General features: G+C 42.7%; 1 protein-coding gene across 5 annotated transcripts in view; it reads left to right on the top strand.

Annotated features, from left to right (window-relative positions):
• The first annotated feature begins 9,560 nt into the window (after positions 1-9,560).
• Positions 9,561-25,606, top strand: part of ARFGEF3 (ARFGEF family member 3) — a 70,483-nt gene continuing 54,437 nt past the window's right edge. For 3 of the 5 annotated variants that reach the window (XM_072141423.1, XM_072141422.1, XM_072141421.1), the window contains exons 1-4: positions 9,561-10,029; positions 13,867-13,918; positions 16,062-16,143; positions 16,835-16,966. In XM_072141423.1, the coding sequence (XP_071997524.1) occupies positions 9,945-10,029; positions 13,867-13,918; positions 16,062-16,143; positions 16,835-16,966 (351 nt within the window). In that variant the 5' untranslated portion in view covers positions 9,561-9,944. The remainder of the gene's footprint in view (positions 10,030-13,866; positions 13,919-16,061; positions 16,144-16,834; positions 16,967-25,606) is intronic. The other 2 variants (XM_072141427.1, XM_072141424.1) reach the window with 1 other exon arrangement.

Below are 25,606 nucleotides of genomic sequence, written 5' to 3'. Positions count from 1 at the left end.
AATAGGCAGCAAACTCCAGGCAGGGAAGTTACCTCACCCATGCCAGGCTCCTTATACCAGGAGGGGGATAGAGGTTATAGAAGAAATGCTCCGCTTATTTCACTCCTGAACCAGGTCTATTTCCATGGAAAACACCAGGGCCACTTGTAGGGTGAACTAGAGCGTAATCAAACATCCAAACTTTTGGGCTGTACATGTGCAGACTCCTGCAAAAAATAATGTTATGCCCCCCTCACTCTTACTAGCCCTCACACATGTGGCCCCCACATTTACCTCTCCTTCACACTTATAATGTCCTAGCTCAGTGATGGCGAACCATTTACAGACTACAACAAAAACCCACTTATTTATCGTGCCAAGACAGACATTCAACAAGTAACTTATTGTTCCTGAGGACAGCAACAGTAGAAAGGAGGGAGAGAAATTCTGAATATTATTGTAGCTCCTCTCCAGGGTCTGTGGAACAGGAAGAATTGCAGGGCCCAGTGCAGGCAACCTACCACCATTACGGATCTACCTATAAAGGTAGATCGATTGGTAGGTGCATCTATAGGACGTGAGGATAGCCTGTACATGTACACATTGTAACAAATCATATGTAAAAATGCCATATACTGCCAATACAGTTGTATTGCAGTATATGGTAGGAGCGATTAGGCCATCTATGGTTAAAGTACCCTAGAGGGGCTAAAAAATAGTTAAAACTAAAAAAATAAGAATTCAATAAGATTCATCCCTCTTTCCCTATAACTGATATACAACTAAATAAACTGTAAAAATCACCAAAAAAAGGCATCACTGTGTCTCAAAATGCCTTATCAAAATATAAAAACGGTTATTCCTGACAGTGAAGCCCATAATGGAAGATAGCACCCAATTAGCCAAAACGCCAACTTTACACCATTTTATATCACATAAAATTTTTTATATTACGATATCAAAAAGTCGCAGTCCTCAAAATGGTAGCAAAGAAAACATTAGCTCATCTCACAAAAAATTAAACCCCACGCTCCTACACTATAGTATGGAAAAGTTTTTAAAATACAATAAAACCTACATATGAGCCCACAATTGACACAAATGCGTCTTTTTGCCAATTTCCCCACGTTTGGAATTTTTTACCAGCTTCCCAGTACACGGCATGGAATAATAAATAACGTCACTGAGAAGTAAAGTTTGTTCTGCAGAAAAAAAGCCCTCACACAGCTCTGTACATGGGAAAATGAAAACGTTACAGATTTTAGAAGGTGGAAAGCAAAGGAATGAATGCAAAAACACTGCATGCTTAAGGGGTTAATATACAGTTGCTCTATAAATTAATATAAAGCCCCTCTAATTAATACACAGCCCCTTTTAACTGTAACAGCCAGCCTCCATTAAATAGATATATACAGCACCCTGCCCCATGAAATAGTTAAATACACATTGAGCACCTTATAGTGGGCAGTAGAAAAATAATAAAAGTTAACTTACCTCAAGCACGCAGGTCCAGGGCTCCATCCCGCGCTCCTCTTCACCTCTTCTGGGGCCACAATCTTCAGCACAGTGTCTATGGTGCAGGAGCAGGGGCACAAAGTCATCATGTCGCCGGCCAGCGTCCTGCAAAGTGAGCAGAGACCCTCTGCTTGTCAATTGCAGAAGCAATTGAGTCCTCCGAGGGTCCGCTTGTGGTGCGACCCCCCTGTCACCCGCGCCAGCACGCCAGCTCTCATTTACATCGGTGACACAAGGAAGCCGATGTAATTGAGTTTTATGATCTTGCTAGCGTGTGCCGTGGGCCCCTCTGTGGCCCCGGCACTTTCCCGGGTAAGTCGGGTGCTGGTACCGGCCATGGCTATGGGCCCACCTCTTCCTTAGGTGGCGGTTGCACCCCCTGCAACCACGATCGTTACACCCCTTCATTAGGGGTTACACTAGCATTAGGACCCGTGCCATGCCCTAACCTGCCCATCACTGCCCTAACTTTTTGAACTCCTACCCCTCTACCTCCACATTTTGGTCCCCGTCTTCCCTCTCTGGCTCCTGTCTTCTAAACCCTTCTCCCTCATATTCTGGCCCCTCTACTCTCCCTTTACATTGTGGTCCCTCTCCTCCTCCTCTTCGCATTGTGGTCCCTGTCCTCCACCCCCCTCATATTGTGGCCTCCGTCCTACACCCCCCCTCATATTGTGGCCTCCGTCCTCCACCCCCCTCATATTGTGGCCTCCTGTCCTCCTTCCCCTTCATATGATGGTCCCTGTCCTCTGCAACTGTGGTAATCTTCTTATATTTGTTATCCATGGCCTGCTGCCTTCTAAAATCAACTTTTACAGTCATGCTTCCTGGGGGCATTACCAGAGCCCCCAGTGCTGCAGATTCAAAGACTGTTACATGTGCGAGGAGCACTTCTCGCCTTCACTGGGTGCTGAAATTTCCTGTGCTGAAGTGAAATTACATCATACAAATGGAGGGGTAAAGTGCTGAGTGTAACAGCCTGTGAATCTGCAGCACTGGTGTCTCTGGTAACACCCCGAGAAGCTGTTCAGGATCATAGGCAAACTTTTAAAAGTTGATTTTTGAAGGAAGAAGGCAATGTAAAACAAAGGACTCTATGAGTAAGTTTCCCTGGTTTATCATGCTTGATTTGGATGGTAGATTTGCTTTAACATTATCAGGGGCTCTGGTTCTTACATGGTCCCTCTCCCCCTAAACCCTTCTCAACAGCCTCCCTGCCCCTTCTTTCATGCCCCATTCCACTGTCTGATGGATATGTAAGAGCCCTGGTGATTGGAGCTCTGGTGATTCACCTGTCTCCCTTTCCCAAGTCCTTTTGCTTAATTTACATAAAAATAAAGATGCAATAATAAGGATAAACTACAGGAGCAGAACTCCTATTAAACATATAGCTATAATCATGTTGCTTGGAGCTACCCAGCAACATTAAGGGTTAATGTAGCACTAATTATCTAGTAGATTTCCTTTAAATTTAAATTTAGATTTTTTTTTTTGTGCCATTATGTATGTATAAAAAAAATATTACTTTTCTCTAGTATAGTAGAATTTGTGGATAGGCTTAGATGAAACTTTCACTGAAACTAAAGCATCATGCCACAGTATCATATCACCATATACTCATCGTCAATGAATCATGCGTATGAATGCCTGATAAGTGTGTACAGTCATAGACTGGAAATTGTTTATTCTAACTGTTATACTGCCCTCTACTGTACACTGAATTGAACTGGTTTTGTGGCAATAGCTTCTACAGGAGTTTGCGCCCCAGCTTTCTTGACTCCTAAGTGGTAAACCTACCTTTGTAATGTAATATTATTGACAAATAAAAAAATCACTCAGTGCTAACAAGCACAAGTCACTTACACCTCAGCCTGGATTATTTTGCAATGCTTACTAGAAGGAAATTTGCTGTCACCATGCCTATTACCATTGACAGACAGCAGCACCTAAGCTTACAATGGTGTGGTGAACAAGAACTGCTATGTACTGGGAACACATATCTTGCAGTGGCAAAGCCAGGATTTGTTTGGGAAATGACAGCGATCGGAATATCACTTGGAATATAGGGAGAGATTTATAATTAGGCAGGATTTTTTGCTCTAAATTTTAGACTAGAAACTCTTTTACGCGTCAGCATCATCATAGCCACAATTAAATTAACCAGTGACTTTGCTAAACAACAAACATGTAAGGTTTGGACAGTCTACCTACCATCAGTAAGTCTGGTAGTTGTCCCTTAGTGGCGCATAGAAATAGAAAAGCAGCCAAGAGAGCAGAGACACCATTATACATTTCCATGCAGGAAGGAAGCATTGTAAGTATTGGAGGACGAATAAGTAGCATTATAAGTCATTTTTATTATACACAATGTTTTCTATTTTTTTCACAGGTTTTGGGACCCTATTGGATTATTTTTCAAGAAGAGGATTTTATAACATTGAATAAAATGGTCAATCAGGGTTCTGTGGGAGTTTATAGTTCAATAAAATATTTTTTTATTTGTGTGAGTTTTATTTATTTTTACCACATTGAATATTTGCCTAGTGCTAGCACCAACCTCCAAATAATTACCCCTGCACCCACCACCACCAGGGGTGTCGGGAAGAGCCGGGTAGCCGCAGGAACAGACCATCTAGACCAGTGATGGCGAACTTTTTAGAGACCGAATGCCCAAACTTATACCAAAATCCACTCATTTACCGTGAAGAGCCAACATGGCATTTTAAGCAGTAACTCATTGCTACGTGTTCTTCCACATCTTTCAATTGTATCGGCCCCCAGAGGTCACCAATACAGTTGAAAGAATGAGGGCAAATAGCTTCTCTCCAGGGTCTCTCTGTACAGGAAGAACGGTGGTTCTAGCAGGATGACCTCCAAAGATATTGCAGTTCTGTCAACACCTTCTCACTTTTCCTGCAGTTCCAAAGAGCCAATGAAGTGTCGCTTTAAAATAGCGCTGATTGCAGCATCTCTTAAGTTGCCTGGGACTGCAGGAAAATTTGGTGGATTTGGTCTTGTTTGGTGAACTCTGTCCTGCAGTGATGGCCTCAGTGCCCATAGAAAGGGCTCTGAGTGCCACCTCTGGCACCCGTGCCATAGGTTCGCCACCACTGATCTAGACTGATGGTCTGGCCCTGGAGCAGGCTGGTTTTGCTAGGCAAGGAAGGCTGCTGCTCTAAGTGTTAACAAAGGCAGAAGTGGTTATCTCTGCCCCACTAAAGGTGCCTATGACAGGAAGGCATCTACGGTGGGGCAGGGATCTTCACTTTTTTAAACGCTTACAGGCAGTGCTGCACTGCTGACCTGAGGCTGCTCCTTTTACCTGCCACACTATGCAGCTGGAAAAACACTGACAGGAATTCTATATTGGCGCCAGGAGCGTAACCAGCAAAGGCTGGTCCCCATAGCAGACCATTGAATGGGACCCCCTTTCCATTAAAAATACATACATGGTTTTACACACACATTTACACAATCATTTTTACGAGATCAGCTATAATTTTATAAACAGCTGTGACCAAATGAAAAAAGCTTCTAATAAATCTCCCCATAGACAAAGTGACACAAAGACAGGCGCCGGAGTGAGAGCGTCAGAGACAGGCGCCGGAGTGAGAGCGTCAGAGACAGGCGCCGGAGTGAGAGCGTCAGAGACAGGCGCCGGAGTGAGCGCGTCAGAGACAGACGCCGGAGTGAGCGCGTCAGAGACAGGCGCCGGAGTGAGCGCGTCAGAGACAGGCGCCGGAGTGAGAGCGTCAGAGACAGGCGCCGGAGTGAGAGCGTCAGAGACAGACGCCGGAGTGAGAGCGTCAGAGACAGACGCCGGAGTGAGAGCGTCAGAGACAGACGCCGGAGTGAGAGCGTCAGAGACAGGCGCCGGAGTGAGAGCGTCAGAGACAGGCGCCGGAGTGAGAGCGTCAAAAAAGTGTATAAAAAGGGATGGTTAGTGACAGTGACACAGTAAATAGATACATATAAAATACTAGTGGTGCTGTTGTTGCGCTATGAGGAATACTAGGAGCAATTTCAGGTGAAAGGCTTGTAGAAAGTTGGGTTACACTTCCTAGAAAGATGGATCTGGAGTTACAGAGCCCATTAGGGTGATCAGACCTACTGGGTTACTCCAGCAAAAATTACAGACTACGAAATTTGTAATGTCCCCATAACAAAAAGTGTGTTCCAGACCGAATAATTGATAGGTTAACTCAACAAATTTTCTCAGTAACTGATCCACAGAGAATGGAGAAGGAAGAAGACAACTGTTCTCTCTACTGTTGCTTGCATCCTTGTTCACCCACTACACAGAAAACTAAATTAGCAGAAAAAAAAGAGATCATGCTCCCAGTATAGTAGAAAATTTAACAACTTTAATACTGGTGTCTTTAAACCCACCCTCAAAACCCTTATAGGTGTGGGCTTGCCCAGACCAGGCTGGATTGAAACCAGCATATACTGGCTGCCGAGGGTTTTTTATGGATATAAACAGGGTCATCCAGATGTACTTAGTGGGGATGTTTCCCACCCTCTTCCTCGTCCCTGACTTTTGGATCTGAGGAAGATAGCGGTATACCCTTAAAAAACAACACCCTTTAAAGGAAACCTGCCACATAAAATAGTATGTGTAACCTGCAAATACCGAGCACCAACTCAGGGTGAGCTGGTGCCGGAGCTTATTTTCGTCGGTGTCCTAAACCGCTGTATCGCGGTTTAAAAACTTTTTAATCTTTATCGGAAGGAGCTTCTGCTCTCCTGCGCCGACCATGCGCACGACCAGGTCGTGTTTAAACCACGATACAGCAGTTAATCACAATAACGAAAATAAGCTCCGACACCAGCTCACCCTGAGCTGGTGCTCAGTATTTGCAGCTTACACCTACTATTTTAGGTTTCCTTTAAAGGACATTTAGCACCAGGATGAAGGATTGTACACCAAGCACACTGACATGTTGATGTTTGCCCCCCTGGCAGGGTCAGCTCTTCTTTTAGCTTCTTATGCTATCGTTTTTACGAAAAAAAGGTCTTGAAAAACTAAGCAAATGAGCCTGAGGGGCTCTGGGCTCCATAGATGCCAATGAAGCATAAGGCATAAGAATTTAAAAGAGTGGATCCTGACAGAGGGGGACACACACCAGCATGTAAGTGTGCCTGGGTTTACAATCCTGTCCTGTGCATGACTTCTTATATTTGGTGTCTACCAAGTCCAATTTTTCCGCTCACACAGAGAAGGGAGCTTCTGTTTTATTCTCTGTGTTTCAGCTGTTAGAAAAGGTCATCAATACGGCAGTTAGGACCAGGGCATGTTAAGGGGGTACTCATGTCTAAAAACGGGGGCACAGCGTGTGATAATGGGTCATTCAGGTCCAGCAATCGGGCAACAGTGCATGTCAAGGGGGCACTCAGGTAGTGGTTAGCATTAGGGCATTATAGCATTATTAGACTCAAGGCATGAACTACCTGTATCTTTAAGTAAACGGATTGGCACCTTAAAGGGGTTGTCCGAGTTAAAAAAAAAAAAAATGTGGCCGGGAGCGGGCTGACTAAAACAATAAAGCTGTACTTACCTCCCGGTGCCCTCCCGTATCCAGCTCAGCCGTGGCCGGGTACGCCTATCCGTCCCTATACACAGCATTGTGTATGGGGACCGGAAGGTTGTCGCATCCGGCCGGAAGCTGAATGCAGCGCTGCTCCGGCGGCCATGTTTATTTACATGGCCCCGGACCGGAGTGACAGCAGCGCTGGATACGGGAGGGCACCGGGAGGTAAGTACAGCTTTATTGTTTTAGTCAGCCCGCTCCCGGCCACATATATATTTTTTTTAAACTCGGACAACCCCTTTAATGCCGCAGTAAACCCCTTACTAACCAACTTATGAATAAAACAGATCACAACTCTTGCTGGGTGTAAAAAGGTCGCAGCTTTATTATCTCCATACAACAAAGCCAAAGGCTTAAGGCACTTGAAGTTTTAATTGTTCTCCTCGAGCTCGGCCGCTGTATGCCAGCTGGACTCCCAGCTGGCAAGTCAGCCAGCCGAGCCTTTTCCAACACATTTCTCACTTTCCGCCAGCTGCGACTTAAGAGATAAACAAGAAAACATTGTAAATTCACATAAACAACAATAAATATAACACATCCGATTCGGTGCCGACTCTGCCAAGAGGTAGGTGTTCAGGAAACAGTGGCTTATAATACCCCATGTAAACTAGGCGGGGGAATGTGGTGAGGTAGCAGAGGGGGAGGGATAGTACCCCAAAATAAGCCCGCCTCCCCCACCCTTATTCATTAAGGTAGGAACGGCCAATATAAACTCTTATTCCCCAAAAATAACCACAGCCTCCAGTCCCAGGGCACCTTCCTTAATTAGTCAGGGGTACCCTCCATTCCCATAGAGCTATTGATAGAGCCTTGATTTCCAATGTCACCAGCGGGTGGAGACAGGTGGAGATGAACCAGAAGAAGAATTGCTACAGTCTACACAAAGACTGATCGTCTTCTGACACTATACAGACGCATTTATCAGTGTCTTGTTGTTCACTGCTCAGATTTTATTATGCAACCTGCTGTAAAAAAATGACATCTTTTCATTATAAAATAGTTGGAAAAGGTCCTTCTGGGTTATAGGAAATAGTCTTTTCTATATGAGGATCCTATAACCTATAATTTAGAAGGACCTCTCCTACATGGGACCTTCTTACTGTATAATAGATAGAAAAGGTCCTTCTGGGTTATAGGAAATTTCCCTTGCTATATGAGGCGTCTATATCCTATAACTCAGAAGGACCTCTCCTACATGGGACCTTCTTACTGTATAATAGATAGAAAAGGTCCTTCTGGGTTATAGGAAATTTCCCTTGCTATATGAGGCGTCTATATCCTATAACTCAGAAGGACCTCTCCTACATGGGACCTTCTTACTGTATAATAGATAGAAAAGGTCCTTCTGGGTTATAGGAAATTTCCCTTGCTATATGAGGCGTCTATATCCTATAACTCAGAAGGACCTCTCCTACATGGGACCTTCTTACTGTATAATAGATAGAAAAGGTCCTTCTGGGTTATAGGAAATTTCCCTTGCTATATGAGGCGTCTATATCCTATAACTCAGAAGGACCTCTCCTACATGGGACCTTCTTACTGTATAATAGATAGAAAAGGTCCTTCTGGGTTATAGGAAATTTCCCTTGCTATATGAGGCGTCTATATCCTATAACTCAGAAGGACCTCTCCTACATGGGACCTTCTTACTGTATAATAGATAGAAAAGGTCCTTCTGGGTTATAGGAAATTTCCCTTGCTATATGAGGCGTCTATATCCTATAACTCAGAAGGACCTCTCCTACATGGGACCTTCTTACTGTATAATAGATAGAAAAGGTCCTATGAACTATGGGAAATAGTAGCAGTTGGTGCTGTAGTTAATGTTAAAGGGGTTATCCGGGTTTAAAAAATTTTTTATGGCCGGGCTGGGGAGGGCTAGTTAAACATAATAAACATGGACTTACCTCCTCCGGCGCCGCTGATGTCCCGCGCCGCGGTCCCTTCGATCCGTGCCCCTGTTTGTTTACAGGGGCACGGAAGCCGCGCACAGGGAGCTTCCGGTCCACGATGTGGACGGCTCCTCCCATCTGTCCCTATCTCTCAGCGTTGTAAGCGTTGTAATAGTGATCTCAGGTGTAATGAAACTGGCGCACAGAGAAAACCGGCCGCGGCGCGGGACATCGGCAGCACCGGAGGAGGTAAGTACATGTTTATTGTGTTTAAATAGCCCTCCCCAGCCCGGCCATAAAAAAATTTTAAACCCGGATAACCCCTTTAAAAAATTAACCACAAATTAAAAAAAAAAAATCAACTATGCAGAAACTAAAAACTATGATAGATCTGTTAAGGGAATACAAGGTCCTTCCAGATTATTGGAAATAGAAGCTGCTATAGATCTGGCTCTAGGTCCCTCTGAGTTATAGGGAACAGCCTATTCCCCAGGAGATGGCTAAATACTATAACTATGCAGCACCTCACCACTAGGGGGCGGAGAAGGTCCTTCCCAGTCATGGGAAATAGACAGCTCATACAGCTCCATCCCATGACTGGGGAGGACAGGTACCCCGGAGCCGTGCAGGTAGTGGAGCCCCAGGCACCCGGGCAGGTGCCGGCCTCCTGAGCATGCTCACACACCTAGCTCCCTCAGCCAATACGTACACAATCCTCCCACAGGAAATCCCTGGCCGCTCCCCCTCCTTTCTCAATGGTTCCTTCTCCTCTGTAGAAGCCTACATGAGGCTTTCCTAACAGAGTAATTAGCAGAGGGAGATCTTCCTCCTCCCACCCTCTCTGGAGCCATGAGATGATTCATCAGCAGGGGTGATGCTGCGCACTGACACTGCCTAGGAGAGGGGGCTGGGACGTCATTAGACCCTGGGCTCAGCATCACCGTCATCCCTGCCACATTCAGTAAACATGGAAGACATCCTGAGGAAGCTGCAGAAGGAAGCCACTGGCAACAAGCACAAGGCTATCAAGGATAACTGTGCCCTGGCCGTCGGTGAGTATCCTGATGGTGGACATATGATGGCTGCAGCAGGTGGATGGGGGGTCACACACTGACACATCACGAGTCCTGTTACCTGCACATGGATTTATGTCATGTTCTGCAGACCATGGATATACACCAAACTAGAGACCTACATATACCCTCTGTATGTACAGCACTAACCTATAAATAATAAACTTACATACATAGAGGACAGACATGCACAGGTGATAGCACCACTGATCCACTTATTGGGAACTAATAAAAAACTGGACTATAAACCTGAAAACATCTGATCACTGTCAGTATTGATCCGGAGTCATTGCTTCCATCCCCTCATTGCATGAACCCAGTGTCCTCTGTTTACATCTTTAGAAAACATATGTGGTCTGTACTCAGGGGTGAACCAAGTCATAGAGACCCCCCCCCCCCATATATGTAATATATCAGGACCAGATCCATCATATTGGTTTGGTGTGAAAATAAAGCAATACAAAATGCATGCAGCATGCCGCCATGTAGTACAAAACGTATCGATGCAGCTTGGTGCCATGTAGTACAAAATGGATACAACCAGGGCCGGATAAATCTGGTGGAGGAAAAGGACAGGGAAAAGCAATATCCCCCCCCCCCCCCCACCAAGCGATCAATCACTGTATACAGCAATATATATATATATATATACACATCACATATTACACCTATATATAAACCTATTTCATGTAATACCTGGATGTACACACACATTAAACAATATACACACACACATATTACACACATGACAAAAGACTCTCCAGGAAGTCCAGGCAGAGTTTTGAATATGGCGCCACCACTCCTCCAGAGAGCACAATTAGCAGTCCTTATTGGCTGCTGCTGCCCCCTCCTCCTGCTAAAAGCTTCTAGTTAGGACATGCCGCGATCATGGTTATGTTAAAGCAACATGTCCTGGCTGGCTGCCATTCTTAATAGTGATCTGCCCAATGCCGCTGCCTCCTCCTCCAGCAGGAGGCCCGCCGCCCTGAGGTGAGATTCTCAACTTGCCTCATGGCAGGTGCGCCCCTGTATGTACTATAGAACTGCTTGTATATGAACCCCCTGATATATATATATCTCTTTAATTCATATACCAACCTCTGCTGACTTGTCTATATTCTCCATAAATGTTTCTGAATTCTCATTATGGCTAAGTTTTGTTGTCTTCCTCCTAGAACTGTAGGAAGAGGTATACAGACTGACTATTTCAGCTGGTTTATTCATACATTTCTAAGAGGATTAACATAGGAGTATCACAATGTGTAATTTGATTAAAAAATGTTTCACATTTGTTATTTTGTCAATATTTATTAAAACATATCAGGAAATATTGCAGTTCAAAAGTGGCATTGATCAAACATTGAAGCAGTGGGCAATGTCATATTATTATATCAGTTTTGTTTGTAGAATATGGGCTGTTTATGGCGGCCTGTAGTCTTCCTATGGAGCGGCGTGCATGTTGCATTGTAGTAATAGGCTTGTATTAGGTGATGCATTTACCTCTCTAACGGTCATAGTGTCCACTTTGCTTTTTGAATTGGACAAAATACATTCTCCTCAATGTACGATTTTAGTGACTTAAGATCCAACTGGGAACCATGGGGATATAGCAATCTCCTGATTGGTGACTTATCCCATTGCAGTGACTGTCAGAGAAGTGCTTGGCCTAGCACCGCGCTCTGACATTCTGGAGCCACATGCACCGTGCTACATTCAGCATTAGGTGTCAGTGCAGAAGTAATTCCTCATCTTCAGGTTGTTCTTATAGAAACACGGGACACTGTAGTGATGTCACTGACTTCCTATTATCACATGGGTCAACATACTGGAAAGTTGTGATCTATTGCCTTCTTGAGTTTCTCGTTCAGCAGTTTACTTAATAAATAGCTTTTATCTATAAGCTTTTACTATGTGTTATACTGAAGACAGTATATCACATAGTAGGAACCTAATAGATCTAAGATATTTGTTAAGTAGTCAACTGCTCAAAGAAGAATTTATGGAAGACTTAGATTATCACTGCTACAGCATATATTGCACATATAACTAAGAATAATAGCATATTTGTATTGTGTTAGCCTCATTTCTTCTCTCTTCTTCTTCTTCTTCTCTCTATGTCTATCGCTTTTTGAGTCTAACCGAGTATATTTGATAGTGAACTTTCGAGAATACTAGTTCTCTTTGTCAGACTAGGGAGTAACCATAAAGGATATTAAAAAAAACACTTTAAAGGACATCTACCATCAGGATGAAGGATTGTAAACCAAGCACACTGACATACTGGTGTGTGCCCCATCTGGCAGGGGGATCTGCTCTTCTTTTTGCTTCTTATGCCCTGGTTTTTACAAAAAAGCTTTTGCATAACTTTTAAAGCCTTTTTTTCTTAAAAACATGGGCATTGTTTTAATGCAAGACACCGGGTTACCTGGTTACCGATCCCATGTGTTTCCATAGAAAAGCATACGTGATTGGGATGAGGCCCACCCCCATACCCTAGCGCTGCGTTTTCATGTGACCGGACCCTAGGGGGGATGTCACACAGTGCATTCTTGGTGCACTAAAATCAGTGTAAGCAGCTGTGAAAATGTTAATACTAGACTCAAACCAGCCAAACACGTGGTAAACATGCAAAAACGCACCAAGAATGCAAGACAGCACCCTCAGAGATATACTAACTTCACCTGGAGGCACCAACTGTACCTCTGTTCCCAATGGACAGGACCTGAGCAGTTGTATGTTTACTGACTGCTTTTCTGGACATTTCCTAGGAGCCAAGTACCAGTTTTATAATTAAGCCCTCATATATCTTGATGGAACTTGAGATGTTGAATGATCATCTTCACGCTCCATTCATTTGCTATGTGAGTGCTGGAGATTGCCGAGTGCTGCGCTCAGCTATTTCTGGCAGTTGCGTAGGTATCAAACCGGGGGTAACGGGACCGCCATTCCCTGCCTTATAAATCTTGGAGGATAACACTTAAACATTACCCATTCCTTATTTTAAGTAGACACCGCAGTCCATGACTGCTGCTTTATCATAGGCCTATGACATCATGTCCTGTTGTCAGCTCAGTCTTGTACAAATGAATGGGTCTGGGCTGTAAGGCTGGGTTCACAAGTTCTGTCTGGATTGCGTTTTTGGAACTTGTGAATGTAGCCGAATACCAAGCTCCGCTATTTTTCAATGTATGGCTCTCTGTTTGGTTAAAAGTGAAAAGACTCCAGCCTCTTCAACCAGTGTTTAAATATTGTAATACTCCTATAAAAGATTGTATAAATATGTTGAGCACTATTGGTTTGTGAACTTCTCTGACAATGTGTCAATATGACAAGAAAATCGGACATTGTGGCCTTTAGCCCTATAATGATCTATATACTGCACTTTCCACCTAAGGCTACATTCACACTGCCGTTGCCCGCCCGTACTGTACCGTACCGGGCAACGGCAGTGCAGCTCATCCTCGCCCCTCTCCATAGAGATGCATGGTGCACCGCGCCGTATTACGGGAAAAGATAGGACAGGTCCTACCTTTTTCCTGGGTAAGGAGCGGTACGATGCCGCACGTGTGCTGCACCGTACTGCTCCCGTAGGGCGCCGTGCGCCCATTGCTGTCTATGGAGGACGTATATCGGCCGTATATACGTCGCCAGTATATACGTCCTCCATACAGTAGTGTGAATGTAGCCTAAACCTTTTGTATCTTCTGTCTTCACCCATACTTTATATGTTGTATGTGATATGTGAATACATTGTTTATTCCATGAAGGAAATGTTATTTAAATAACTTAATTCTAACCTATTTTTATAATATACAGATGTGTTAGAAGCTCCAGAGGGTATAGCCAAGATCCCTCCTTGCCAATTAAGGTAAGAGTATGTTCTCTTTCTACCATTATACATCTGTATACAGGTGGCTCACACCATTTTGACCAATCAGCCATGACAGATACAGCGAATGCCATAAAAGGGTATTCCCATGAAGACAAACTTCTTAAGCGTACTCAGGATAACAAAATAACACATTCTCTAGGAGATTGTGTAAACATCACTAGGGGGTTATAATTGGAGAACTTTCTTTCAGGGGCAAACCCCTTTAACACCTTACTGACATGTGATGTAATAGTCACATTGCGGGTGCATGGAGAGGGCTCACAGGCTGAGCCCTCTCCACAGCCGGTAAGTATTTTCTGAATATTGCAATCAGTTCTAGGACATCTTGTCGAGTATAGTCTCTCCCTGTGACGTCATCGGGGAGCGGCGATCCGTCACCTTGACAGCCTCGGGTCTTCCAAAGACCCCATGCTGTCTCGTTTTAACCCTTTCATTACAATGTGCGATCCCCATTTACTGCCATATTGTAGTATGGCAGTATATGACCGTATCGATCAGACAACCTAGGTACCCTAGGGAGTCTGAAAAATAGTAAAAATAAAAAAAGTTGTATAATAAAAAAAAACCTAAAAATTCAAATATCCCCCCTTTCCCAGAAGTGATATAAATATAAATAAACAGTAAAAATCATAAACAAATTAGGTATCGTCATGCCCAATCTATCAAAATAATATAATATTATGGTTTTTCGCTGCGTTTAATGGAAAATAGCGCCCAAAGACGAAAATGGCACTTTTTTGCCATTTTAAAAAATTGTATAAAAAGTGGTCGAAAGGTCGTACAGTCCTCAAAATGGTTGCATTAAAGACGTCATCAAAAGTTGCAAAATGTGACACCACCCACAGCTTAGTACATTAAAGTGTAAAAAAGTTAATAGCGCCAGAAGATGGCAAAATATATACAGCCAATCCCCGGGTTACCTACAAGATAGGGTCCTTAGGTTTGTTCTTAAGTTGAATTTGTACGTAAGTCGCAACTGTATACTTTATAATTGTAACCCCAGACAATTGGATTTTAAAAATGTTGGATTATCATTAGAACCAGGAGTAACAACAATAAAGCTTAATTACAGGCGCCTGTGATAACTGTTATAGCTGTTTATTGTAGCCTGGGGCTAAAGTACAGTAAATTACCAACATCCAGAGGTCCGTTTGTAACTAGGGGTTGTATGTAAGTCAGGTGTTCTTAAGGAGGGGACCGCCTGTATGTGTATATATATATATTTTTTTTTTTGTACAGTAGGTTTTAATTTTTGTAAATGTATGAAAACGTTAAAAAACCTATACAAATTTGGTATTCCCGAGATCGCACCGACCCAAAGAATAAAGTAGAAATGTCATTTGAGGTGCACAGTGAAATCCGCAAAATCCAAGCCCACTAGAAAACTGTGCAAAAGTGGTATTTTTTCACCAATTTCACCGCATTTGGAATATTTGAAGTGCAATTTATTACACATAAAACAAGCCATCATGCAGCTCTGTACATGGAAAATAAAAAAGTTATAGATTTTTTGAAGGTGGGGAGTGAAAAATGAAAACGCATGATCATAATCTTGTCTTAATAAGTCAGATATCAATGGATCATAAGGAGATTTAACACCTAAGCATTTTTATTTTCTACAATTGCCTTCTCTTCAGTTCTATACTCCTAAGTTCAGACAACCCCTTTGAGAATGATCACACAGCTTACTACGCTGCTCTTTTGTTGTACGAGTGTCATGACGTACATCATGTGACCACTGCAAATAGAGAACGTTGATTTACCATAACCTATAATTTATACAAACACTAAGTGCCTGGAGTGGTTATACGGTACATTTTACTATTGTTTGTTATAACTTTATTTATCCCTAGACATCTGTGCAATGTGTTATCTTGTTGTATTATTAAAGCTGGTGTCTTAACACTGCACATCGAATATGTCATAGGAAGTTAACAAATGAAATGAAACATTTTTATGGCAACCCTGAAGTATAAAACATGTCTGCAACTATATTGAACCTGCAAATAACTTGTTAAGGTAGTTGGCTCTCAACTATTGCTGCTGGCATTGTCTATTTGTCATATATATTTTTTTTTAATCCAGATATTAACATTGGTTTGCTACCTTGATTTTTAAGGGAACGATGTCTTCTCCCCCTTCAACTTGCACTGGAGTCAAAGAATATGAAGTTGGCTCAGCAGGCACTCGCTGGCATGCAGGTAATGCTGGGGTTGGATGTATAAGCTGCGTGTATATGGCAGATGTAACAGGTTTAGCTTGTAATGTATGGGCACCACCTGGCAGAGGAATGATTTTAGTGCCAGGGCTGAAGCAGTGGAGGTCTGTCCCGTCACTGAAACATCACTGCTGCTATTTTGGCTGAAGGCTTGTTTATTTTTTACATTCTAAATGCGATTTTGTCTGTTGCCTATGTTCATGATGTTGGAAATAGCCACATTGGACAAGTCACTTAAAGTAACTGAGCTCCAAAGCAAAATCTGTACCAGGCCTCTAAATGTATTCCTGTACTATGAACGAAATGTATTATTTATTTGATGAGTCTCCTCATCTGGGGAGGAGACACCTTGTAAGCCCCTGAACCTGGGTGCAGCTGCCCCCCTAAGTTATGTACCTGAATGCTCTGGATCCTGGCTCTGGTTCTGACATGGATGTCTATGTCTGCAATGAGCTTTTAAGTTAACTTGCTGCCATTTTACGTGAGGCTTATTAAAAATGGCATAACCTTTAAATGAAGTATGAATTTATCTCCGCATCTTTTTTCATTAATGGGTTATATTTGTGCATATAAAAAAAAAGGAGAATAAATTTAGATTCAGATGACTGGTCGCACAAATCGCAGTTAGTGACCTCAGGGCTGACTCATTGCTTTTATGCTTTTATTATTTATAGAAACTTCTTGCTGATGACAGATTTGTATCCGTGGAAACAGAATCTGATGAACGACAGCTCCTCAACCAAATGCTAAATGCTGTAAAAGTGACCCCATCTTTACATGAGGATCTGCAGGTTGAGGTTATGAAAGTAAGTACTTCAGTATGATGAGGCATTTTGATTATTCGTGGTCACAGCGGCCTTAGTCGTGGGTTGTTGTTGGATTTGTACATTTATCTTTCTGTTGTTTATGTTAAAGGGGTATTCCCATGACGAGTTTCTTAAATGTACTCAGGATAACAAAATAACACATTCTCTAATTCACCCGTATTAACAAAAATGCAGCATTTCACAGATATAAGTCCAACCTGTCAGTCATGCGGTACACAATTTCAGTTGCCCCTAGACACAACCCTGTAGCTTCTGACTTTAGGGTCGGGCCGCCATCTTGGATTTCTGTGTGATGGCCGTGCAGCTGAGTTTGTGTCTTTTTGCTCTGAGCCTCTGTAGCCCTGCCCAGAGCTACAAGACTCACTGATTTACTTCCTGTCAGCACATTGTGAGGAGAGAGAAACTGCAAGCTACAAACTACATAAGTAATCTGGGGGAAGGGGAGGCAGGCACGTATCTGTGCAGAGCTTAAAGTGTAAACGGTGTTAAAGGCTGTCAGCCTCTGTAATCTCATGCATCTCTGATCTGTCTCATCTCTCTCTTTCTATGTGCAAGTGTGTTAGTACAATGTCAGTAGCTTCACCCCACAGACCTAGATGGATCGTAAATGGAATGGAATCGTAATTGCACTGAGCAGCCTAGGGAGTGATAGGAGCTAAAACACCAATAAGACTGAGTAAAATCGTAAAGCAAGGGGTTAATTTGATCTTTATTGTGTTAACATCACTAGGGGATTGAGATATGAGAATTTTCTTTCGTGGAAAAACCCCTTTAAGGAACTTTCTTCCTTTATTTTCTTTCTTTTTTTCTTCCTGTATGTAAAATCAATCAAAGAACTATCTATCTACAATATAGTAAAGCACTGAAGGGAAATGACCAGAAACTTGACCCCTGCAGACAATAGCTCATAGTTGGGGGACATATTTGGTGTTTAAAGAGGGTTTCCCCTAAAGTTAGTCCGGGCACTAATTGTAAGACTGCATTCACACGTGGTGTGTGTATGCATTACATTTCAAAACGCATTGCTTAGTAAGATTGCATTTACATTGTGTTTAGTAAACGTGATGTAAATGCAATCTTATGCTGCATTCATACACACGTATGGGGGACGTTTATACGGCCGACGTAAATATGGCATATATACATCCCCCATACACGGCAATGGGCGCTCGGAGCTTTACGGGAGCGGTAGACGCCGTGCGCAATGTTCCTCTATGTAGAGGGGTGGGGGTGAGTAGCGCTCAACACCTCCTTCTCTCCCCGGCACTGGTGTGTGCCCACCGTGGGCATGTGAATGTAACCTTACTTCAATAGGTGATTGCAGCAGGAGTCTGTGTGATACGTTTTGAAACGCAACGCAAATGCAACATGTAAATGCAGCCAAAGGAAGAAGAGCAAATTCAGCCCAGGTTTCTTTTTGAGAGCAATCTGTGCTTAGACTTTGAGGTTGTTGGGAGTTGCTAGTAAAACCTAATTATAGGATTGGAGGGTATCCATGAACCAATGGACATTTATGACTTATTTGATTTACATGCCAGAAAAAAAGAAAGTATTAGAAGTAAACTTAAGGGTATGCCCACAAAGGACTACTTATTTTTCATAGTGGAAATAATATTAAATGACGCAATACAAAGTTCATTGTGTCATTGTTCTTGACTTACAGCAGGGTCAAAATCAATGACAGCCAATCAACTACATTTGATTATATATCATGTATGTGTTATATGATAATGTGGTATTGAGATGTACAAATTTGGCCTATGTGACAGATGGAGCCCTATAGATGGAACCCTATAGATGGAGCTCTATTAATGGGGCTTAGGCGGGTGGCACGTTTGAAAACCCGCTGGTTGCAGCGACTGCACTGGCGCAGAGACAGGAATGCCTGGACCACTCCGCCACCAGCCGCACCCAATCCCCTGCTGCCCATCACCAGGCGTGGAGTTGGCATGAAGGGGAAAATAATTAGGCCTTCTCCACTTTTCTGACGCAGGAGCCCTGAAAAATAAGCCCCAATGTGTACAACATTAACTTGTCGGTTAATAATGACTTGGTTGCAATGAATACTTAGTATCAGGAATTGGTTTCTTAAAAATGTAAAAGTTATTATGCTTGTATGTACATATCAGTTTTGCCTTTAGTCAAAAACGTTTAAAACCGATATAATGTTGGCTGTTCTTCTGAGACTGTTATGTAGTATGCCCACAGTGTGTACCTATCAACCAGAAGAACCTGTCCCACTCACAGCACCTGAGCTTTTGTTCCCTGTCATTGTGACGCCAGATGTCTTGCGTGTGGCTAGCCTGACGTGTCAGTGTAATGGATGAATAAGAACACATGCCTTATTGTCATTGGCAGTAATCTGCTGAATTATGGAAAAACGGATAAACTCCACAAGTAGCCATCAATCAGCAGCGCTCATGCTCTCTACCTGTGTGGCAGAGAAAATTGCCTGTACACATGTACTTCTCTAAATTGTTAAGCAGAATAAAATGTTTTACAATACCTATTATACATAAAGATAAGACATGTTTATTACAGTGAAGGAATGTGATTTAAAGGTTCTGGGGCAGGATACACCTATGAGGCCAGGGCTTTGCCATCGCAGCCAGTTTTCAGCCTCCTGAGAGGGTCCAGTTTTTCAAATCTGACTTGTGCCTGTTTTTGTATTACCTTTTGAATGTGTCAACCCCTTTGCACCCCCCAGTACATTCTCACAGGCAGGGCTTTCTCCATACAGGGCTGGCTCTAACTACCACAGTCAGTGCTGACTGTGGGTGCCACCATCTTGGATGGCCGATCACCTCCCCTTCCTCCCCTGTGACATCATCAGAAGGTGCCAATCGGTAGTCATGACAGCCTTGAGTTTTCTAGAGACTCCAAGGCCTTTCCTAAAACTTGATCTCTAATAATCTGCCAGACTGTTAGATCTCAGTAGTAGATTTACAATATACTGCAATACATTAGTATTGCAGCACATTGTATGAGCGATCAGATCCCATAGGGTTAAATTGATGGGTGTTAGAATATGGCAAAACTGCAATATTTTTTTTCCAATCCACCAAAGTATAATAAAACCTATATAAATTTGGTATGTCCATTATCATACCGGTCTAAAGAATAAAGCAGAGACACAGAGCCCACAAGAAAAGGCCCCAAATTTAGATATTTTTTTTCCAGCTTCCCAGTATATTGCATTGCACATTAAAAAGAGGCACTTAAAAGTACAATATGTCCTGCAGATAACAAGCCCTAATATATCTCTGTAAAAATGTAAATGTTATGGCCTTTTTGGTACAGCTGATTTTAGGCTGTTAGCACCCCACATGCCACTATGGGCATGACTTGAAGCCCCATTGTCTGTTACTCATGCACGCCTCTGTTCGACATTACTGCACGACTCCTCCCCAGCTAGAGAGCCTGTAGCGTCATAATTGGCAGACAGAGACAGAAGGAGCATCTGTTATGTAGACAGGAGCCCCTGAGGCTTATTTACATAACTTTAAAAGATACTTTTCTAAAAAAATGAGGCCATTAGAAGATTAAGGAAGGGTGGATCCTGTTTCAGAGGACTAACACCAGTGTGTAAGTGTAATTGATATGCAAGACTGGATCCATGTGATTGTCCAATTTGAAGCAAAGCTGCTTTGATATACTACAGTCAAGAGGCCAGGGTGCCTTTCTTGAGAGCAGAAATATCACATTATGGGGAAAAAAAGCTTTTTTGATCTATAGTATTATTCTCACTGCCATATTTGGAGTAGGAAAAGTATTTTTCCCTGTCGTGCTCCAAACAACATGTTTTTAGTAGAAAACGTTGCTACTGAGATCAGTCAATGACTTGCTGTATATTAAGAGGTCACTGCAGGGGCCAGCAATTGTCTGCAGTAGTAACCTCACCAGGAATGTGACAATGTAGCAGCCATAAATGGGCAGCTGGTGCTCGGACAGACAGGGCACATAAGTTTATTTTTTATTTATTTTAACACTATACAATATTAAAGCAGAGCAGCCTTTGGATTGGAGAATATGTCTTTTTTTTAAAAACACTTAGTCCTTTCTTGCTATACTTTGTTTGGTTTTAAACAACTTCTTTAAAGAGCACTTTCACCACCTCACACGTGGAGATTCACACACCATTCTATAGGGGCTGCTATACAGGTTCAGGAGCACTTTGCATTTTCTTTCTAGCCCCCCCCCAGTTGCGGAGATATCATACCAGTTTCTGACCATTGTAATCTATGTTTGGTCAGAAAGGAGGAGCTGGGATTGGGGCTGGAGTCGTGTACTATGCTAATCTTCTCTCATACTGCCCAATCAGCAGCAGGCATTGTCAGAGACATGTGATTTTCTTTTTTTTTCTATGTTCACCTTAGGCCACATTCACACGGCCTTGTACTGTAGCACGGCGCCCAAGAGAGCAGGAGGGGTGAGCACTGCCTATGGGGGACGTATATATGTTAGCTGTATATACTTCTCCCAATGGCATTGAGAATGCAGCCTAAGGGCTGATATTCTGTTGACATTGTGCTTACAATTCGTTTACATATTCACAATGTAACAGAATTGCGTTCAAATTGCATGTATATTCGGTTTACTTGGCAAAGGATTTGTGAAAGGATATGCGATATTACTACAAACGCAATATAAATGCAAATTTGAAAACATGATGTAAATATGTGAACAGCAATATAAACTCAAAGGCAATGTTACCGCAAAATCTGTAAGAAATCCAGCAGAATGTACTAGTACCATAAGTAATTACTGATAAAATAAGTTCACAGTGAACCACAATAGTATGCACATCAACCATCTAGACAACAAAAACACATCAGAAAGGGAGCTCGTTCAAACCTCCAATAAGTCTTGTCTGACACGGTCCCCAGTAATACCTCACCATGTCGTTTTTTATTCCTTCAGTATACAAAAAGATAAAAAAAACTTACACATAATATGACTCTTTTACAGGACTTAATATCATAATCATGATTATTTTATCCCCCAACCCACCCCACCCTTGCCCACCCACTGAAGAGCAGAGGAAAAAGGGAGACAAAAAACATAATGATAAGAGAGGAGAAAAAAAAAAAAAAAAAAACCAAAGTTTTAGATAAATAAATAAGTAAATACCACCAAACCATTATTTGTATCTCTTATAATTCTTGAAACTTTCTCTCTCCTACCAACCAGATTTTTTTCCACGTATAGAGAGCTCCCCTTCTCAGATAGCTGATTCTTTCCCACGCTTTGATTTTTCTGATCATTTCTATCCATTCCATATAAGTGGGGGGTTGCGTGCTGCCCCATTTTCTGGCTATTCCCAGTCTTGCCAGCAGGAGGATCTTACTAATCGCCCGTTTTTTACCTATTTCCTGCCGATTCAATTCGTATACCCCTAAGATCGCGGTTTGGGGTGAACAAGGGAGAGATGTCGACAATTCTTTTTCCACAAAATGAAAAACTTGTCTCCAGAAGTTCTCTAACTCAGGGCAGGACCAGGCTACATGTACAAAATCCGCTTCCTCTGCCAAGCAACGTTGACAAGAGGGGTTTTCCCTCAAGTTCATAGCATATAATGCTTTTGGAGTATAATATAGTTGATGTACAAAATTAAACTGAGTCATCCAGGACATAGATGCCGATATGATTTCTTTATAGCATTTTTTCCAAAATTCCCTGGACATATTACCAATTACCTTTTTCCCATTTTTTACTCGAGGGTATTATTTCCCTTTCAGTCCATTCATACAGTATCATTTTATATAATTGTGATGTGATTTTCTTAGTGACTAAGGAGTTTCTTAGAAACTCGATACACTTATTTTTCTCAATTTTAAACCTACTTCTATCACCCGATCTTATATAAGCATAATATAATTGGAAATATTTTAAGAAAAAGCCATTATCCCCATCACCAAATTGTCTTTGTGTTTCTTCTAAGCTTAGCATACCTGTTTCTGAGCATACTTGTGCCAATAAGTTCAGTCCCTTCTGTCTCCAAACATCTATCTCCGTGATTAATCTAAATTTTTCAAAATGAAAGTTATCCCATATTGGTGAAAATGAGAAGATCCCCTTCAAATTTAGTATCTCTTTCAGTGTCATCCATACTTTATTCAACAACTTTGCAATATACAAACCTCTGTATCGTCCCTGTGTGAGTTCCCCACTCTCTAGTAATGTAAAGATTGAGTCCCTAGTTTCTATACTTAAACTAACTAACCTATGATACGCATCGCAGTTGCGTCTACTGACTAAAAATTTTAGTTGGGCTGATATATAATACCCAAAAATCCATGGGATTCCCATTCCCCCTTGCTCTACTGTCCTGCAGGTATTGATGAGTTTCATCCTAGCCCTTTTTCTTTCCCAAATCAATTCACTCAGGATGGAGTCGATTACTTTGAACAATTTTTTTGGGGATCCATATTGGGCAAACCGTTAGTGGATATAATAGTTGTGGGAGTAAAAACATCTTAATCAATCCGACCCTATCTGCTCTTGAGAAAGGCATTCTAAGCCATTTGGTGACATTATGCCGTTTTTTTTCCACTATTGGGGTAATGTTCAGGTCCACATATTTCCTCAAATCGGATGTAACCATAACCCCTAAATATTTAATGGCCTCCCCCTTATGCAATACCTCTATTTGCATTCCAGGGTCAGTTATTTCCCCGTCCAGTGGGAGTATTACTGTTTTTTCCCAATTGATTTTTAACCCCGAAAACTTTCCAAATTTTGAGACGAGGTTAAAAACCTCTTTTAGTATTATTTCTGCAGTTTGGATGGTCATTAGGATATCGTCGGCATACAATGATATCTTGTCCTTCTCGCCCCCACTTCCCCACCCCTTAATCCATTCCGCCTGTCTTATGAGTACTGCCAGGGGTTCGATAAATAATGCGAACAATAGGGGGGAGAGGGGGCATCCCTGTCGGGTACCACGATGTAGAGGGAAGGAGTTTGAGAAACTGCCATTGATATTCATTCTAGCTGTGGGGGCATCATATAAGATGCGAACCCACCTGATAAATTCTGCTCCCAATCCAAATCTATCCAGTACTCTCCAGAGAAACCGCCACTCCACCCTGTCGAAGGCTTTAACAGCATCCAACGACAGGATGGAGCGGCCCTCCCCCTCTCCCAACTGTATATCCGAAAAAAGCCTATGTAGATTATAATCTGTGCCCCTGTCGGGGATAAACCCATTTTGATCTGGATGCACGATGTCGCCAATTACTTCTTTTAGTCTCATGGCGAGAACTTTGGCCAAGATTTTTATGTCACAGTTGATTAGGGATTAGGACCTCCAATAAGTCTTGTCTGACACGGTCCCCAGTAGTACCTCACCATGTCTTAGTGCATTCCTGTATACCGTATTTTGCGTCTTATAAGCTTATAAGGCGCACTAGTCCGATGCGCCTTATATATGTAATAATTACATATATAAGGCGCATCGGACTATAAGGCGCGGGGTCCGGGGGCGTGGCGGAGGTCTGGGGGCGTGGCGGAGACCCGACGGGACACGACGCCGAGACGCGACGGGGAACGCGGGGAAGGTGAGCGGGGAAGGTGCGGGGAAGGTGGAGGAGGGCAGCGGACCATACTTACATAGGTCCCCGCTACCGGAGACCGCAGATCTCCAGCGGGAACTGCAGACCACGCGGCAGAAGTTGTTCATGCCGCGTGGTCTGCAGTTCCCGCTGGAGATCTCCGGTCTCCGGTAGCGGGGACCTATGTAAGTATGGTCCGCTGCCCTGTGCCCAGCGCCATACATAGGGCGCACCGGACTATAAGGCGCACTTAGGATTTTTACGGAAATCCAAGGCTTTTAAGTGCGCCTTATAGTCCGGAAAATACGGTAGTATATGGCAAGGTGCATCATCTCAAAACCACGGACCAACATTAATCCGGACAGTAAGGAATAATAGAGTTGATCTCACCAGTCTTCGCTGCGCCGTCTCCTGGTTGAGCGGTACTAGTCAGGACCTATTAAGCCCTACGATCGTTTTGTATCCTGACCCCGCAATATTGTTCCCGCCCTGACAAGGACGGTCCCAGTACTGTCCCTTACAGACCCTGTTAGTCTCTTATATGTAATCCCTACGTGTTTCATACGTCATGTGACCACTCATCAGGGGAATAAAGTACTGAAGTGGACTATACAGCCTTGATACTAAGTATGGCTGCAAAATCTATGTAACATAATAGTATCAACATTACATTTACGCAAACATGACGTTTACATGTTTTTTGCGCAAACATCACATTTATGTTTGCCTTACATTTGCAGGTACGTGACATTTGCATTGACATGGTGCTTGTGTGGTATTTCGCTGGCGGTTGCGGTTATGTCACATTTTCATTGTATTTACGCCACAAGAATTGCTCCGCATTCATGTGGCATTTGCGTTTATGTTGTGTTTGCACTTACGCTTAGGTGGCATTTGCATTGCATTTTGCTTACATAGCATTTGCCTTTGTGCCATGCTTACTTGAGGTTTACTTTTAAGTGACGTTTGTATTGCAGCTCTGCTGACTTGGCATTTATGTTTGTGTTGTGTTTACACTTATGTGGTGTTTGCATCACATTTATGCTTACACACCATTTGCTTTTGC

The sequence above is a fragment of the Engystomops pustulosus genome, chromosome 3, assembly GCF_040894005.1.
Source record: "Engystomops pustulosus chromosome 3, aEngPut4.maternal, whole genome shotgun sequence".
NCBI lineage: Eukaryota > Metazoa > Chordata > Amphibia > Anura > Leptodactylidae > Engystomops > Engystomops pustulosus.
Note: the sequence above shows the minus strand (reverse complement) of the source record. Positions and strands in the feature narration are given on the sequence as shown.